This window comes from Leucopleurus acutus (assembly GCF_964270905.1).
Source record: "Leucopleurus acutus genome assembly, chromosome: 1".
NCBI lineage: Eukaryota > Metazoa > Chordata > Mammalia > Artiodactyla > Delphinidae > Leucopleurus > Leucopleurus acutus.
In genome coordinates this window covers 83,919,362-83,938,060 of record NC_139142.1, presented here as the reverse complement: position 1 = coordinate 83,938,060, position 18,699 = coordinate 83,919,362, and the positions used below count along the sequence as shown (strand labels likewise).

General features: G+C 36.7%; 1 protein-coding gene across 2 annotated transcripts in view; it reads left to right on the top strand.

Annotated features, from left to right (window-relative positions):
• Nucleotides 1-18,699, top strand: part of INO80 (INO80 complex ATPase subunit) — a 129,681-nt gene that overhangs the window by 53,306 nt on the left and 57,676 nt on the right. For both annotated transcript variants that reach the window (XM_082848589.1, XM_082848588.1), the window contains 10 exons: nucleotides 4,097-4,156; nucleotides 4,598-4,740; nucleotides 5,902-5,986; nucleotides 6,959-7,076; nucleotides 7,999-8,084; nucleotides 10,790-10,957; nucleotides 11,187-11,320; nucleotides 12,339-12,406; nucleotides 13,143-13,236; nucleotides 14,007-14,178. In XM_082848589.1, coding sequence (XP_082704715.1) covers nucleotides 4,097-4,156; nucleotides 4,598-4,740; nucleotides 5,902-5,986; nucleotides 6,959-7,076; nucleotides 7,999-8,084; nucleotides 10,790-10,957; nucleotides 11,187-11,320; nucleotides 12,339-12,406; nucleotides 13,143-13,236; nucleotides 14,007-14,178 — 1,128 coding nt within the window. The remainder of the gene's footprint in view (nucleotides 1-4,096; nucleotides 4,157-4,597; nucleotides 4,741-5,901; nucleotides 5,987-6,958; nucleotides 7,077-7,998; nucleotides 8,085-10,789; nucleotides 10,958-11,186; nucleotides 11,321-12,338; nucleotides 12,407-13,142; nucleotides 13,237-14,006; nucleotides 14,179-18,699) is intronic.

The following is an 18,699-nucleotide window of genomic DNA, read 5'->3' as shown; positions in this document are numbered from 1 at the left end:
TGATTCATTGTTTCTATTACCATTACTCCTTTGAATTGTCAGAAATGTGTTTGCTTCCCTGTAGAACATAGTTAGAAGTAGACTCTGCTCAGATTTATAATCTGGTTACATTCAAAAGATACTTAGATCTATGATGATAACATCAGAAAGTTCATTTTATTTGGCAGGTGTCTGAGTAACACTCATTTTATGGTTCTAGTATGATTACTGCCTCTGACCTCCTTTTCCTCATGAAGTAAGATTTACATTTTTTCTCTAGTTAATGTACCACTTTTCATTCCTGAAATTGGCTATTCTGTATGTTTTGTATTTCATTTATTTCTGCTCTTCTATTATTCTTGTCTACTTTTTTTGTAAACTTTTTTCTTTTTCTGTCATCTTGAGATGGAGCTTAGATTGTTGATTTTCAGCTTTTTCTAATGTATATTTAAGGGTATTGCTTTCTAAGCATGACTGTAGCCATCCAAAGGTTTGATGTGTCACATTTTCATTATCTTACAATGCAAAATACTGTCAGCTTCTACTGTAAGTTCTTATTTGATTCATGGGTTATTTAAAAGTGTTGTTTTTACTCTCTACACAAAGGATGGTTTTCTAGGTATCTTTTTGTTATTTATAGCTTAAATCCACTGATAAGAAAACATGCTTTTTATTATTTTAATCCTTTGAAATTTGTTGCTTTGTTTTCATAGCTCAGCATATGGTCAGTTTTTATAAATGTCCTGTGTGTGTTTGAAAATAATAGTTATTCTGTACTTGTTGAATACAGTGTTGTATATATGTTGATTAGGTCAAGTTTGTTAACTTGTTCAGCTCTTTTTTATCTTTACTGATTTTTTTGTCTGCCTCTCCTATTACTGACTGAAAGAGGTGTGTTAATATTTGCAACAATTATGGATTTATCCATTCTGTTTTCTTTTGTTTTTGCTTTGAGGCTGTGAGATGTATACAAATTTATAATTTTATCTTCCTGGTGAATGAACCTTTTATTACTATGAAATTCCTCCTTTAAGACTTTTGCCTTAAAGTCTATTTTCTCTGATATTAAATAGCTTTCTTTTGGCTAGTATTTGCATGGTATCTTTTTCGTCTTTTTACTTTTAACCATTCTATAGCCTTACATTTAAGGTGTATTTCGTGCCTTTTATTTGGAATATCTGTGCTTACTTTTAATGTAATTATTGATATATTGTGTTTAAAACTGCTGCCTTGCTCTTTGCTTTCTACTTCTTTTTTTAAATAGGGTTGTTATTGTGTTTATGGTTTTTAGTTTTAAAATATTTATTTATTTATTTGATAGTGCCAGGTCTTTAGTTGCGGCTCACCAGCTCCTTAGTTGCGGCATGCATTTGGGATCTCTTTCCCCAACCAGAGATCAAACCCGGGCCCCCTGCATTGGGAGTGCAGTCTTAACCACTGTGCCACCAGGGAAGTCCCTGCTTTCTGCTTCTTTCACCTGTTCAGCTTTACTTTTTTTTCCTTTTGAATCCTTTTGGATTGATTAGATTTTATCATTCCTTTTTTTTTCCTCTCCCTTTTAAACTTGCTAATTATATATTCATTCTGTTATTCAGTAGATACCCAGGAGAATACCACATGCACCCTTAACTTTTTCAAAAGTAATATAAATTAGTACTGTTAATACTTTCCAGACAGTACAAAGACCTTAGTAGAGTACTGTAACTACATCCGCCTTCTCTAGACTTACATGCTGTTGTTTTTGTATATATTTTATATTTTAAACCCCAGAAGACATTATTATTTATACATTTAAAACTTACTTAGATTTATTCATATTACTTACATATTCATTGCTCATTGATCTTCATTCCTCCTTGCATATTTGTGCTTTCATTTGGCTGACATTTTTCAAAAGAACAAAGGACATCAAGCTACGGATTCTAGAAGCACTTTGAGCCCCATAACAATAAAAAAAATGAAAGTCACACTTAGAAACATCACAGAAAAGTGCTGAATTTTGCATTCTTTTGTTTCTCCATGCTTTAGTCTGGATATTTCCTTCTGACCTCTCTTCAAGTTCACTAATCAGCTCTTCAGCTGATTCTATCTGCTGTTAAACTCGTCACTGAATTCTTTTTTTTGTTTTTAATTTTAAAATAAATTTTTGTACTTTAAAGATGTTCTGTGTTTTCCAGTTCTACTTCTTATGGTTGTTTTTCTGTATGTTATGTGTCTTCCCCGCCCCACCCCCGGCTACTTTTTTTTTTTTTTAATTTGTTTTATTTATTTATTTTTGGCTGCGTTGGGTCTTCATTGCTGCATGCAGGCTCTCTCTAGTTGTGGCGAACAGGGGCTATTCTTTGTGGCGGTGTGTGGGCTTCTCATTGCAGTGGATTCTCCTGTTGCCGAGCACAGGCTCTAGGCACATGGGCCTCAGTAGTTGTGGCACGCGGGCTCTAGAGCGCAGGCTCGGCAGTTGTGGTGCATGGGCTTAGTTGCTCTGCAGCATGTGAGATCCTCCCAGACCAGAGCTCGAACCCGTGTCCCCTGCATTGGCAGGTGGATTCTTAGCCACTGCACCACCAGGGAAGCCCTCGTCATTGAATTCTTAATTTTAATTATATTTTTTCAGTTCTAAAAATTCTCTTTGATTCTTTTATAGTTTCTAGTATATCACTGAAATTCTCAATCTTTTAATTCAATGAACAAACTTGCTTTTTTTTTTTTTTGGCAGCATTGGGTCTTCATTGCTGCACGCAGGCTCTCTCTAGTTGTGGCAAGTGGGGGCTACTCTTCATTGCGGTGCATGAGCTTCTCATTGGGTGGCTTCTTTTGCTGTGGAGCACAGGCTCTAGGCACGCAGGCTCAGCAATTGTGGCTCGCGGGCTCTAGAGCGCAGGCTCAGTAGTTGTGGCGCACGGGTTTAGTTGCTCTGCGGCATGTGGGATCTTCCCAGATCAGGGCTCAAACCCGTGTCCCCTGCACTGGCAGGCAGATTCTTAACCATCGTGCCACCAGGGAAGCCCAAAACTAGCATTTTTTTAAAAGTTTGTTTCTAAAATTTTTGTTATCTAGATCTCCTGTGAGTTTGTTTCTTTTATGTATATTTCATGTTGGTTTTCAGTTATGTGGTCTAGTCTTTCCATATCTGATTTTTTTGTTTTGTTTTGTTTTTGTTTTAATGCCAGACATTGTATAGGAAAAATTGTAGAGATAATTGTGGGCTCTGGATACTGTTTTCTTCTTCCTGAGAGAGGATTAATGTGTGTTTGGGGTTTTGTTGTGGATTTTTTTGCCTATAGTAATTTTTTTTCTGGGGCAATAATAATCCAAAGCCCCCTTAATCTAGTCAGGAATTGAGATGATTTGAAACCAGGATTCAGTACCTGATAAAGCAAGTGTATGTATAGTTTACCTTTACTACAGGTGTGTATCTATCTTTTTTTTTTTTTTTTTTTTTTGTGGTACATGGGCCTCTCGCTGTTGTGGCCTCTCCCATTGTGGAGCACAGGCTCCGGACGCGCAGGCTCAGCGGCCATGGCTCACGGGCCCAGCCGCTTAGTGGCATGTGGGATCTTCCCAGACCGGGGCACGAACCTGCGTCCCCTGCATTGGCAGGCGGACTCTCAACCACTGTGCCACCAGGGAACCCTGTGTATCTATCTTTTGATTCCCAACTTAAGGCCAGGGAGGTGGGTGGTTATCAGAATCCCTCCTCCTTGAACTACAGTTTTTGTTTTGTGGTCCTGTGTCTCTTTAAAAAAAAACAAAAAAAACAAAAACAAAAAACAACTTTTCAGTTTCTCAGCCTCAACTAGAACTTTTGGGAAGGATCAGCACCCACAGGGGGAACATGTTCCAGATGCCAGGCTTTCCTCTCTTTTCTAGATCTGGGCTGTATAATTCTCCACTGACTCAGTAGCTCTCTGAAGCCTTCAAACAAATGTTTTGTATCTGTGTTTTAACTTGGTCAGTAGGAGGAGTGCTAGTCCAGCACCTAGTGCGGCAGTGACAGAAGAGGAACTCTTATATTCATTCTATTAGGTTTTTAAAAAATCATTCTGAATAACGTATTTGTGATGATACTTTTAAGATTATCACTAGGAAATAATCTGTATATTGGTCCTTTTTCCAGGTGCTACCATATTGGGGAAATCCTCATGATAGAAAAGTTATCAGGAGGTTCTGGAGTCAGGTAACTTTCAGCTTACTGTACACGCATGCACACACACATATACATGTTCACACATATGTGCAGTCATTATTTCTCCAGTTGATTTGAATAATTTCACTTACATAAAATCTTCTTATATGTTTCTGGACACTAGGCAAGTGTACTTTTTTTCTTTTACAATGCTTTTCCTGTTATAGACAATCAGCTGGACTTGAAGTCCAGGATTAAGTAAGAACTTTTTTCTTTAATAAGCTGAAGACTAGTTTTTAACAAGGTTTGTGGTTAAGGTAACTACCTTAAAAACAGTCATGCTTTTAATTCACTGCACATCTCCTACATTGGAGAAGTATATCTTTAGAGCTATCTTAAACTTCTTGGCCTTAGAAAATGAATTCCATTCCTCATTGTCTTATTATGACTTGTTAGGTATCTCTTTTCACCCTTGCCCTCTTATGTTTGCAGAAGACCCTCTACACTCAGGATGCCCCCTTCCATGTGGTTATCACCAGTTACCAGCTGGTGGTGCAGGATGTAAAGTATTTCCAGCGAGTCAAGTGGCAGTACATGGTATTGGATGAGGCTCAGGCGCTCAAGAGTAGTTCCAGGTAACATGAGTAGTAGAAATAAAGCCTGTGGACTGAGGATATATAGATATGTGTGTCTCATATACACACACATGTGAATGAAGATCAGAGAGATTTGAAAACATGGTATATGGCTTATATATGGTCTTATGGTCTCTGCATAAGCCATATATCTGACCAGAAGGCATAAATTCTCTTTTGCATTTTCATGGAATATACATATTAATGTTTAGAGTATAAAGATTTTCCTCAGCTTTTTTTCTCCCTATTCAATAATTATGGCATTTTAACCGATTTTTGTTCTTCAAGGAAATTTTCTGTGGAGGAAGGGGTGTCCGCTCATTGCTTCAGGGCTTATTTTAGACAGGAGGTCTTAGTAGGAAGTAGAATGTTACATTAGGTGGATTGTAGCTTCTACTGTTTTATGAAGGTTATCCTAGTCCCTGAATGGTTATTAGACGCCCAAGAATCCTTTTATTGGAAGTTACATGTTTAAAATGTTCTAATACCTTTAAGTTCCCAAAATGAATAGTAAATGAGTGGTTGACTAGAAAGTGTTACTCAGTGGTATTAGACCTTGGGTTTGATGGATTTTTATTAACTCTTGGTGAGCCCATAGGGCTTTCTTAGAAGTCCACGTTAACTGGCAGGATGGTATTTTCCATGGAACTTTCCATCCTCTAAAGAGCATTATTTCATATTTTACTCTTTTGAAGTAGGGCATGCTTGTGGCCAGGAGCAGTAGACTCACATTGCATTTTCTTCTCACACCCTTTCTCTTTCTCCATTGCTCCCTCCAAACTCACACTGGAAGCGCATAGAGTAATAATTTTAAAACCTACTACTGTAGATAATACTTTATAATTATATGGTCTGTATCAACAAAACTGACCAAAGGTAGTAGAGGACTTTTATCAAGCCAGAAAGGATCCTACTCTGCTATTCGAGGGCTTTTTTTAATGTATACCCTAATACCACGTTTTCAGTATAGAGTCAGTTCCTTTGAAATTTCCTGTCGTCAGCTTTGTTGAGTAATATTTTTCAATTGTGTTCATGGTAGAGTATTGATACTTGATTTTGAGTGTTTGTTATTTTTTTGAAAAGCATTTTTAGAAATAAGGGGTCTCAATAGGGTGAATATTTACTGCTAACTTGGAATTTGTAATTCATCTTACTGGACAGTGTTCGTTGGAAGATACTCTTGCAGTTTCAGTGTCGGAATCGGCTTTTGCTAACTGGGACCCCCATTCAGAACACCATGGCAGAGGTAGGCACTAGTAAAGACCTCAGTTTTATGTCTGCATTAAACAGAGTGGCTCCAACACAGAATAAAATTCTTTACCCATGCCTACCTGGAGTGTTACGGCTTTGTATAAATTACAGTCCCCACATAAAAGGAAGAATTTGACCATGGCTTGCCCTAAGTGGTTTTTTTGGGGGGGGCATCATTACTATTTTCTTATTCTCTGGCAAAAGGCAAATAAATTTCTTTATTCCTTTGTTTCTTATATAATAAATCATAATCACATTAAGAATGCTACTCATCTAATGCAGAGATATTTTTATACTAGAATAAAAAGGTAATATTCTTTGACACTGAGAGGAGCTAAAATTCTTTCTTTGGGGAAGATAATTTTATCTTCTAGAATAGGGGTCAGAAAACTTTCTGTAAAGAGCCAGATAATAAATATTTAGACTTTCTAGGCCATATAGTCACTGCACAGCTACTCAACCTTCTATTGTAATGTGAAAGCAGCTATATATATATATATAGATATAAATGAATAGGTGTGACTGTGTTCCAATAAAGCTTGATTTACAAAAATAGATGGCAGACCAGACTTGGCACCACAAGGCGTAATTTGCTGACCCCTGATCTAGAGTTATTATTAGCAAGTTATGCTGCCTCAGACTGTGTTCAGTTGTGGAATGGATCTTTATACAAGATCTTTTAAACTATCTCACTGCACAAGCTGAGCAGGACTTGCGCTTTCAGACTTTCAGTGGGAAATTAATTGAAAAATAGTTTTTTGCTATAGTACCTTATAGAATTAGAGTTGGTTGATGAGGCAGTGTGCTTACACACTCATTCTCTCTCACTTACTCACACATACACATGCTCCTAGACACAGATACACAGACCTGCAACTTCACTCTTTCTCTCTCCAAACTCTCATCATGTCTTCACATACTGTCGTTTTGTTGCTCTATAGTTATTTTGCTTTTTGTTTGTTTCCAGCTCTGGGCTCTGCTGCATTTCATTATGCCAACATTATTTGATTCACATGAGGAATTTAATGAATGGTTTTCCAAGGACATTGAGAGCCACGCTGAAAACAAATCTGCCATAGATGAGAGTGAGTATTTTTATGAACATTCATTCTTTCTACCTATTAGTGTAGGCAACTACATAATTCTGTATTTTCTTGTATATGAAGAATTTTTCTTCTGGTATGCATAGAAGGATCTGAGAGAAAAGTTTTTTCTCTTTTAAAATAATTATGTGCTTTGTACATATTTAAAAGAGTCCAAAAAGGACTAACTCAAGTGATGCTCCTGTAGTGTTGACTGATCAAGGCAGAACAGGCAAAATTCACATTTTGGATTACGAAATCCTCATTTTCCACGTAGATCCTGAAAAATTTTATATTCTTTGTGGAATGGGGTAAGGCTTTTTGCCTGTGATAAAACCAGAAAATATTAGAAGGATAATTTTTGTTATTTTCTCTATATATTAGGATTTGTTTCTTCTGTAAACATTTTTTAACCTTGTTTATCAATTTCTTTTTACCTCTTGACTAATATTTTAAGAGAGTTATGAGGTATTATTACATAACATGAAGTGCCACCTACTAACTATTAGAAAAGTCTTTAAGTAATTTCTTATACTACATGTTGTTAATTTGCTGATATACATTGAAAAAATGACTTTTGGGGAACACTGGGAGTCCCAGATAGCTTGCATTAGACCTGTCTGAGAACCCTATTATTGATAGAATGTTCCTAAAACACTGTAAAGGTGAATTCTAATAAAAACAAAGCCATCCTTACTGGTTTGAGTAAATGAGAGCAAAATGCATTTGCACAATTGACTCCAGGAAGACGTTGTGGAAAGTTCAGATCCCTTGGCTTCCTCCTTGCGATTGTTTGTCTTCTTGTAGAAAATCATTGAGCCAAAAGGTGTTAGAATGGTTTAGTGAAGGGTGGTCATGATATTTCTTTTGTTTGTGTTAAATTGATATAATGTATTATTTGTCGGTGGGGCTCCTGGCATTTCAGATCAACTCTCTCGCTTACACATGATCTTGAAGCCATTTATGCTGAGGAGAATCAAGAAAGATGTGGAAAATGAATTGTCTGACAAGGTAAGGAAAGAAGACCTTGTGAGTTTATGCCTTAATAGGCACCAACCTAGGGTTCCAGGGTGAAAAGAAATTCCTTGGTAAATGTTTAGTTGAAGGGTAATTAGTTTGATTGATAGGAGACCTTTAAACTTGAGAGGGTCAAAGAAGACTTAAAATGAGTCAAATAATGAAGGCAAGTAATAGTTTTTTTCTTCTTCTTGTTTTATACTTTTTATTACAGAGAGTTTGAAACATTACAAAAGTAGAAAAAAGAGTATAATGAACTCCATATAGTTTAAATGATCAACTCATGACAATTTTTCACCCCTCTGCATTATTCTGAAGCAGATCCCAGTTGTCTTTTGTTTCATTTATAAATATTTTCATGGGTGTCTCTAAAAGATTTGGTGTTTTTTACAATACATATTCACATATCATTATCACCTCTACTAAAAAAGGCAGTTATTTCATTGTAGTATCACATACCCAGTCAGTGCTCAGATATTCCCAGTTGTCTTTGTGTATGCTTTTTTCTTTCTCTCTCTTTGAAAAAGTATTCAGCTTTTGAAACCAGAATCCAAGCAAGGTCCACACATAGTATTTGGGTGCTATGTCTTTTAAGCATCTTTTAGTCCCACCCTACTTTTTCTCCCCTTGCAATTCTTTGTTGAAGAAACCGAGTTGTTTGTCCTGTAGAGTTTTCCCACATACTGGATTTTGCTGGTTGCATCATTGTGGTGTTGTCTAACATGTTCCTCTGTCTCCTGTATTTCTGCAGACTGAGAGATAGATTTAGAAGTTTAATGTGTTTTGGGTTGTAATATTTTTTCTCATAAAAAGTCAGTAATTTTGGTTTATAAATAATGTTTTTTTGGATCTTACCAGACTTCTGTAGTTTTCTATTATCTCTTGTGAATCCTCCCCATATTTTCCTTCCTTCTTTTTTCACCCAGTTCCCAGTCCTTTGGGGTATTTTCCCATCTCCCATAGATTGCACCTGTTCCTCACAGTTCTGCTGTCTATATAAAAAGCATCTTTCCAAGTTCTTGATAATATCAGGTGATTCTCTCTGTCACTGCCAGAAGGCTGGATCATTTTGAAATTAGTAACTCTCTTACAAGATTGTGGTGGAGATGTACACCTTCAAAGAGAGGAATAAAAAAATATATTAAAAAAATAAAAAAAAAGGAATAGAAGTGTACCTTTGTTTTATTCCTTTTAAAAAAATCTTTATGGCTGCTTTGTGAAACTGGCTGATTTTAACTGAATAGTAGTTCACACAGATGTGTACCTGATAGAAAGCACTTTATAAAAAAATGGATCCTTGAGGCCTTTATATCAGAAACAGCTTAAAAACAATAGCAGTATCATAATGTCTGTTATTTAGTGGTCATTAGGGAGGTGATCAAAAGACGTATGGTTCTTAACCACTGTGCAGAGTATAAATTTCTTAAACATCAGTAATGTTTCTAATCTGTTATTAAATAGTATATTATTTATAATACAATAAATAATAGTATTCATAGTATAGTTCAATAGTATTTATAGTATAGTTCAGTAGTATAGTTCAGTAGTATTATTGAACTCTTACTGTCTGCCAGCAACTGGTCCGTAGAGATGCAGCTTCCAGGTTCTATTCAGATTTCCAAGGGGGATGAATACATAAATAGCTAGTACTGTATCGTAAGATATGCAATGATTATCTATGTGAAATATAATGGGAACATAGATAAGGGAGTAGTTCTATTAGGGCAGGTTAGAGAAGGTATCAAAGCAGAGATGACATGTGAGCTAGATCTGGAATAATGAGTTGGCATTTACTAGGAAAATATGGTAGGAAGGGGTGCTAAGCAACAAGAGTGAACAAAGGTAGAACAATATTCAAATAGGCAGCATGTTTGGCAAACATTATTCAGACTGTTGTAGCTAATATATATAGGAGGACTTGATGAGATTGGGATAATATGGTGAGTTAGATTATGGGAGGCCTCTGCCTACAGGAGAATTTTTAATATTTTACTATAGGCAGTAACTTACATTGAAGGTTTTTCAGCAGTTGAGTACCTTATAAGATTTGTATGGAAAGTTTCTTGGAACCAGGAGAGACTAGAGGCAGGAAGCTCCCACAGTAATAGTATAGATTAGATATGATGAGCTCCTGTATTAAAGCAATGGGAATGGTCAGAAAAGGTGGTTAGAGGTAGATTTCCAGGTTGAGTTGAGGGACTTAGGAAATGATAGAACATGGGGTATGAGAGAGAAAAAATCAGAGGTGACTGAAGTTTCTGTTTGGGCAACTGAGTGATAATGCTGTTAATAAATTAAGTAAATTGTGAAAGAGAATTTTTTTCTGATATGTCACAAATGCAATTGCTGCAGACTCTGAGTGATACTATTATGGTAGGTAGTTGGAAATATTGGGCTGGGGATGTTGGGAAATATATTTTTGCAAGTCACTGTGATGGACGGTAGTTGGGGTTATTAGAAATGGAAGAGGTCGCCCAGGGACAGAGTGTAGAGTGAGTGACAAGGGAAGAGGGTCAAAGAAGGCACATTTTTCTGGATAATTAGCCATATCACAGGTTTATAGAGATACTGAGTTTCTAGAAATATGTATATTGTTTTTTCCAATCATAATCTGCCTTGCATGAGTTTCCAACTTTATGCTGATACTGCGTTTTCTTACAAACTCTTCTCAAAATATAAATGTCCTTATTGATTTTTAGATTGAGATTCTAATGTATTGCCAACTGACCAGCCGACAGAAGCTGCTATATCAGGCACTAAAGAACAAAATTTCCATTGAGGATTTATTGCAGTCTTCTATGGGCTCTACCCAGCAAGCACAGACAACCACCAGCAGCCTCATGAATCTGGTCATGCAGTTTAGGAAGGTAAGAGCTTATGTCAGCTGCCTTGGAGTTGTCTTTATTATTAACCCACTTCAAGAAAAAAGGCTCTATCTTGCCTTGATGCCAAATAAACAAAGGCAGTTAAAAAAGGATGAAAATGGGAAAGTATATATTCATAAAGGTAAACATGTAGGGTTTGGGATTCCTCCATCGTTTCATAGAGTGATGTCTGCACATGACAATACTGTCTTATCATTTCCTTTCCTGTTAGGTGTGTAATCACCCAGAGTTATTTGAGCGACAAGAAACTTGGTCTCCATTTCATATTTCCCTAAAGCCATACCAGATTTCAAAGTTTATCTACCGTCATGGACAGATCAGGGTCTTCAACCATTCACGAGACAGGTGAGCAAATATTAATATCTGTTTGCTCTAAGAGTGTTTTTGTGTAATTTGGGGTTTTGTGGCTTAGATAAATTTAATTGAGAGTGAGTTTCACAACGAGGTATTTAAGCAATGGGTGGACCACTATTTGTTGAGGGATCTTGTAATAGGATCTGTGCACTATCAGGAATTTAACTGGCACTTCCAGTTGCCTTTCTGAGTGAGGAATGTGTACCTGTGTACAAATATGTACTTGTACCAAGAGAGATCAGCAAATGTCTCTGCCTCAGTACTGAAATGGCTTTGTGATGGTTTATACACTGGGAATAGCACTTGTGGAAGAACTGATTGGATTTCAAATTAATCAAATTTATCTTCTTCCCAGAATCAGCAGTCACAGATTTGGTAAAAGTGAAGTGATTGTTAATGGTAATATGCTAGAAACCATTTCCATTCAGAAAATGGCTGTGTATGTACATTCTGCACCTCCAAGTGAGGGTGGCCCTGGCTTCTGGATTTTTAAACAAGCTCCCAAAGGATTCTTGTGCACACCTGCACTTGAGAACCATAGATTTAGAACGCTCCTTCTGTAGAGAGACAATATAAACAGTACTTTCAAAATAATCATCAACAACATCTAGCCTGATATTATTGAAATTGAGACACATTTCTTGGGTTTCATTTTAGGAATTCTTTGTCTGTGATAGCTTCAGGCGAGTACTTAACTAGATGGGCAGGGGGAAACAACCAGAGTTGTAGTGCTTTTTGTTTAATATAGTATATAGCAACTTGCAGTGCTAGAATTGTGCTTCTCTGAAATAAAATGAGACCACTTTGAACTTGTATTATAATCTACTACCTTTATTAAGTACTTAGTACTTTCTGACATATATGTTATGATTTTGTCTGGCAACAAACTTCTCAGAAGTAGAAACAGTTTCAAACCTTAAATGATTCTTTTAGTTTGGAACCTCCAGTTTAGTTAAGTTCCTGATATTTATATTTGGGTTTGGATTTATTTTATTTACTTACTTTACAGGTGGTTAAGGGTTCTTCTTTCTCCATTTGCACCGGACTATGTCCAGCAGTCTCTGTTTCACAGAAAAGGTAGGTGTTTTGATATTTGAGAAGGGAAGAATGCCAAGGATTTATCAGGATGCTCTTTGTTTTGCTAAGTTGGAACTAGTAGTGGCTTTGCGTGAATTCTAGGCCTTTATTTATAAAGTCTTGATAAGATTTAAGTAAATTAGTTGTCTTCATCTATAGATGCTAGGCTTTTTGGCTATAACAGGAAGCAATAAAAATTTTTTTTGGATTAATTGTTTTCCATTTTGATTGACCTTCCATCTTTATTTTATACCTGCCTCTTAAGAATTTTTTACACCCTCTGAATAGAGGTGTGATAGAGACAATGCAGGACTCTTGTTAGTGTGGGACTCTTAGGTCCCTCCTCCTTAGTTTAAGGAAAGGAAGCTGCTCGACTTTGAGCATTGTCCAAAGTATTAAGGCAGAGGTTCAGAAACACCTCTGTGTTTTCCTTTTCTTTTTTTTTTTCCTGGCACGATAAAAAGAGGAAGGCAGTTAGCCAAGAATCCAAAACCCCAGAGGTAACTGATGAGCCAACTCCACTCTGGCCCATATATGCCATATCTCATAGGTCTGCGTCTTCTACTTATGATCGTAGTACAAAAATATGACATACTGTCTAATATCAAAGTGGCTGTATTGGAACCTTTAAAATAGTTTTTGATTCTTAAGTCAAAATTCAGCAGTTCAGCAGGCTTTAGTTGAGTATTGCCTCTTGGTTTTCTGTTGGGTTTAACTTTGTCCTTTGATATTCCAGGTGTTAATGAAGAAAGCTGTTTCTCTTTCCTTCGCTTTATTGATGTATCTCCAGCTGAAATGGCAAACCTCATGCTTCAGGGACTTTTGGCCAGGTGAGAAGTTTGCTCATTGTTTGAGAGAGCAGTTGGGAATAATCAGGGGCGAAGGTCGAATACTGTGAAATTAAATATTTACTATTATATCATCTTACAGAGCCTCTCATTCTTTTTGTATTGTTAAGAATTAAAATTTTTATAAGGAAATCATACTTTTGATCCTTTAATAATTGCATGATGCTTCGTGATATACCTTAAATAAAAACTATTTAGGCTCTTCTCCCAAATGCTACCAGAAGGTCTTCAATTCTTCTTAATTTCTAGGTAGACTACTTTGTTTTATTTGTTTCTACAGGGCAAATGATGACTGATGATTCCTTTAGTTAGTAGTGATTGCAGCATAGCCTGCCTTACGTATTCAGGGAAGCTTAGTTCTCTTTTCTTATTCTTTGGAATAATGGCTGTTACTTAATTTATTACTTTGTATTTGTGTAAAAAATAGTGACCTCATTAGGAGAGGCTATCTCCTTAGTATAAGGATGTTTTTATTACAGTTTTTGTGATAGAGTTGAATATTCCTTAATTCTGAGAGGAGCTTTACAGAGGATTTTCATTTTCATAGTAGCACACCAATTCATGCCAAAGATAGAATTTATAGAACAAAAGTATGAAATGGCTTTATCTGAAAGTAGGAAAGAGCTGTGTCTAAAATGTTCAAGATTTACAAAAGAGACATGTTAATGAGAGACAAGGTTCCTCACTGCTATGAACTACCCTCAGCCCTCCATGGAGCACTGAATAAGCATGTCTGCTGTGGTTTGTTTCAGATGGTTAGCTCTTTTCCTGTCTCTGAAAGCCTCCTACAGGCTCCATCAGCTGCGCTCCTGGGGAGAGCCAGAAGGGGAGAGCCAGCAGAAATATCTGAGAAACAAGGATTTCCTTCTTGGGGTTAATTTTCCACTCTCCTTTCCCAACCTTTCCAGCTGCCCTTTGTTAAAGGTAAGCAATTGTTTCAGCATCAGTTATCTGTTTAGTACTCCCTTCCCTTTTCTTTGAATCAATAAAAGTAATAAAGTAAATGAAGACCTGAGGGAGTCAGAAAGTTCCCAGAGAAGTGGGAGCAGTGTAGTATTATAGCTTATTACATATCACTTAATAGACATTTTATGTGTGTGTGTGTGTGTGTGTGTGTGTGTGTGTGTATATATATATTTAATATATGTTTTGTATATAACTTTACTGTGAAGTACACAGATCTTAAGTGTACAACTCTTTGAATTTATACATGTGTATACACTTGTGTAACAACTGCCTAGATGAAGGTATAGAATACTTCCAGCACCCAGAAGTCTCCCTCATACTTCTTCCCATTTGAAACCTCTAGTTCAGAACAAATCAACAAATAAAGGTAATCACTATTCTACTGCTATCATCCCAGATTATTTTACCCTGTTTTTGAACTTAATGTAAATGGAATGATCCAGTGTGTACTCTTTTGTGTCTGGCTCCTTTCCCTCAATTATTATGTCTGTAAGATTCATCCATGTTGCACTGTAGCATTCTTTTTTAATGCTATGAAGTGTTCCATTGTCTGTTTCTAATCACAATTTATTATTGTACTGTTTTTATTTATTTATTTATTTGGCTGCATCAGGTGTTAGTTGCGGCCTGCAACTAAATGGGATTGCTGTATCATCACGTATACGTATGTTTAGATTTAGTTCCCACTGCCAAACATTTTTCCAAAATGGTTTTTCAAAGTTAAACTCCCACCAGCAATGTGAGAGATTTATTCTTGTAAATCTTGCCTACCCCTGGTATTGTTGGCCCATTTATTTTGAATTTGTGGTTTTCAGTTGCATTTCCATGGAAAGTAATGATGCTGAGCACTTTTTCATATAACTGTTTGCCGTTGTATAGTAGGTAAGGGAAAAAGGGATAGGAAATAAGTGATAGGTGATAGGTGCAGATTCAGATCATGTGAGGCCTCATAAGTTAATGCTAAGGATTTGGGTTTTATTCTGAATGAAATGGGTGTAACACTGGAGAGTTTTAGTAAGAGACTTGTATGTTTATATGTTGTAGTTCTTCAACTAGATTAAAAGTTTAAAAGGTAGAACTTTTTCTTTGTATCCTCTAGAAAATTTAATGTGTCATCAGTCATACAGCTATCGAATGTAGGATGTTCTTTGGCTGCATCTGGTTATTTGCCCCCTGTATACTGGAGAACCCGTATGATTTCCTTTTCTTCTGTTTTCCCAGTTGGTTTCTCAAGCATTGCTCCATATACTTTTTTGGACTCTGAAGATAAGATCGTTAATGCAGAAGGAGAATAGAATTGGGTTCCAGCCTGTTTGGAATAATATAGTCAGTTGTGGCAAGGTGACTTCCTACTAGTGAATACTGATATGTCTAATGAAGAGTTGCTTAACCTCTGTAGACCAATTTCCTTACATTTGGTACTCTATATTACTACAGTTAAAATTTTTTTACTAGTTTTATTTTTGGTACAGAGCGCACCATTCTCCCAGGGGTTTTTTATGCTCTATTATGTAGATACCTGCATCTTACTTAACACTGAAAGATATGCATCACTTATTTGTAGTCTTCTGCTTTATGAAAATACAGTAGTATGTTCAGATCACCTGTTCAGTGAGGTCCTTATATCAGTTAATTTCCTGAGAAATTTAGATGTGGGCAATATGCTTTATGTGAAACTGGTTTTTCCAAAGTTAGATTCACTTCCATGTCCTCTTCTTTACTTTTATTTTGTGTTAGATAGACCTTTGCTCTTGTAGTGGCTTAGAATGTACACTGAGTTACTGAGCCACAGGTAGCTGAAAGCTAATCATGTATGTGTAGAGATACTGTTCTGCTTTTGGTCTCACCATCCTTATCTCCAAAATACATATATTGAAATACCAGTGTATCTTGCCAGAGTTGGTTGGTATATCTGTTCTAAGAAATATTTGCTTTCAACTAAGCAGAATAATCTTTACATGATATCTAGCCTTAAAGGTGAGACTGGGTTCTGAATGAAGAATCATTTTGTTGAAGCTCCATGTGTAACAATAAAAATATAATAAAGCCCATTATATCTGTGGCTTTTGAAGTCTGACCATGACTCACAAGAATATTTTACACCACCTGTAGTTATGTAGATATATCAGATATTACATACATATATAAATATTACACATCCATAAATTTTTAAGACAAAATATTCACAAAACAGTATTTACCCTCCTTCAGTGCACAGAGTTTTTTCCTTTTGTTTTTCTTAATGTTAGTTTGGAAGCTACTAAAAAATGATTTCATGACCCTACTACTCACAGTTTGAAAAATACAGCATTCAGTGACTGCATGATATTAGAATAGCAAGGGGACTAGGTAAAGAAAGTCACCATATAGAAAGATTCTGGATCATTCTTTTTAATAGTAAGAAAGGAAAGAAACTGACATTTTGGGACTTAAGGAAGGTCTCACTTTCTGAATATGAAAGAGACCACCAGAAGTCACTCTGAGATCAATATGCACATTTCATTGCAGAGTTACCCTGACATGTAGTTAGTGATCAAGGTCCATCTCTGTCTTAGTATATTTTGGCATGTACCTGTTATATCCCTCCTATTCAGAGATAATATAAATAAAGTTAAGTAATTTTGAAAAAACCCAATTCAGACTTGAGCAAAGTAGTTTATTATGAGAACTGTCCCCCAAGAATGGCTTTGTTAGAATATGCCTTTTACCACTATTGTACTGTTTCTCACACTGATTTCTCCAAACAGTCTTTCTTTCTCTCTTCCTCCCTCCCTTCCTTCCATTTATGGCTGCGTTGGGTCTTCTTGCTGCTCATGGTCTTTCTCTAGTTGCGGTGAGCGGGGGCTACTCTTCATTGCGGTGCATGGGTTTCTCTTTGCGGTGGCTTCTCTTGTTGCGGAGCACGGGCTCTAGGCTTGTGGGCTTCAGTAGTTGTGGCCTGCGGGCTCAGTAGTTGTGGCTCACGAGCTGTAGAACACAGGCTCAGTAGTTGTGGCACATGGGCTTAGCTGCTCCGCAGCATGTGAGATCTTCCTGGACCAGGGCTCAAACCCATGTACCCTGCACTGGCAGGCTTATTCTTTTTTATTTTATTTTTTTTGCGGTGCGCGGGCCTCTCACTGTTGTGGCCTCTCCCGTTGCGGAGCACAGGCTCCAGACTCGCAGGCTCAGCGGTCATGGCTCACGGGCCCAGCCGCTCTGCAGCATGTGGGATCTTCTGGACCAGGGCACGAACCCGTGTCCCCTGCATCGGCAGGCGGACTCTCAACCACTGCGCCACCAGGGAAGCCCTGGTAGGCTTATTCTTAACCACTGCGCTACCAGGGAAGTCCCGAACTGAGTTTTTCTCTTATTCAAGAAGTATTTTAGAGAATATTACATTGTCTGTTTTGCAAAGAAGGATAGAGAAGGAAATTTTGAACACCTAATCCTTTACAACAGATTCCCAAAATTCCTTTGTTAAGAGTATAAAAGCTAAAACTTAAGATGCATGGTATTTTAGTATACATACACACATCAGAAACACACATCCAGATTTCATAGTCTGTTGTAATCCTGCCAGTTTACAGTTTTTCACAAAAATATGATTGACAAAAATGAGCCTTTTTTCAAAGGTAACTCTTCAAGTATGGACAGCAGTGGTGAGACTTAAATGTAATAATTATCTGTCTTGCTGATGTTTGGATTTGTCAGTTGGATTTAGATACAGGGTCTTGGATTCTTTTTGTTTGTTGCTTTGTGTGGGATAAATTCATCATGTATGTGCTTTGTGCCTTTTCCTGACATGACTTGTTTGTTGTCATTGAAATCTACAAAAATACTTCTGGCATTATTAATACAATTTACAGATCATCTGGAAGATTCCTTTACTTATACAGGGACGCTACTACTGTGGAATCAGAGAGAAAATTTTTTATTTTCACAGAAAACAAACTTAAAATTGTGCTTACTAGTTTTAGCAAATGTCCTGAAAATATGACTTGAGAGGTATTTGCTATCATTCATATGGTGAATTAGAACCTCAGGAAGACAAAGAAAAGTCTTGAAAGATTAGAAAAGGACTGACATATAAATGTGGGTCCATCTTTAAAAGCTTAAGGAGGTAGGAAGAAAACTTGGAAATGATAACCAGTAACGCTAATCAATTATTAGAGAGTTAAAATTTTTTTCTAATGAAATTAATTAATAACCGTTTGAATTCATGAGTCTAAGAAGCAGCTAAGTTGATTCTGAAAATATGACCATTTGCTTTCCTTTAGTAAACAACAGGCCAAGGAGATTAGAGAGACAGAGAGAAGTAATAGGTATACTATATTAAAAAAATATAAACCTTTTTCTTATTGCCTTGGCTATTCTTCTAGAGATACTAACATACATATAGGAAAGTGCACAAATCATAAGTGTACATACAGCTTGATAACTTCACAAAACACTGTCAGAACTTTACCTCAGAGGCCCCTTTGTGCCCACTTCCATTCA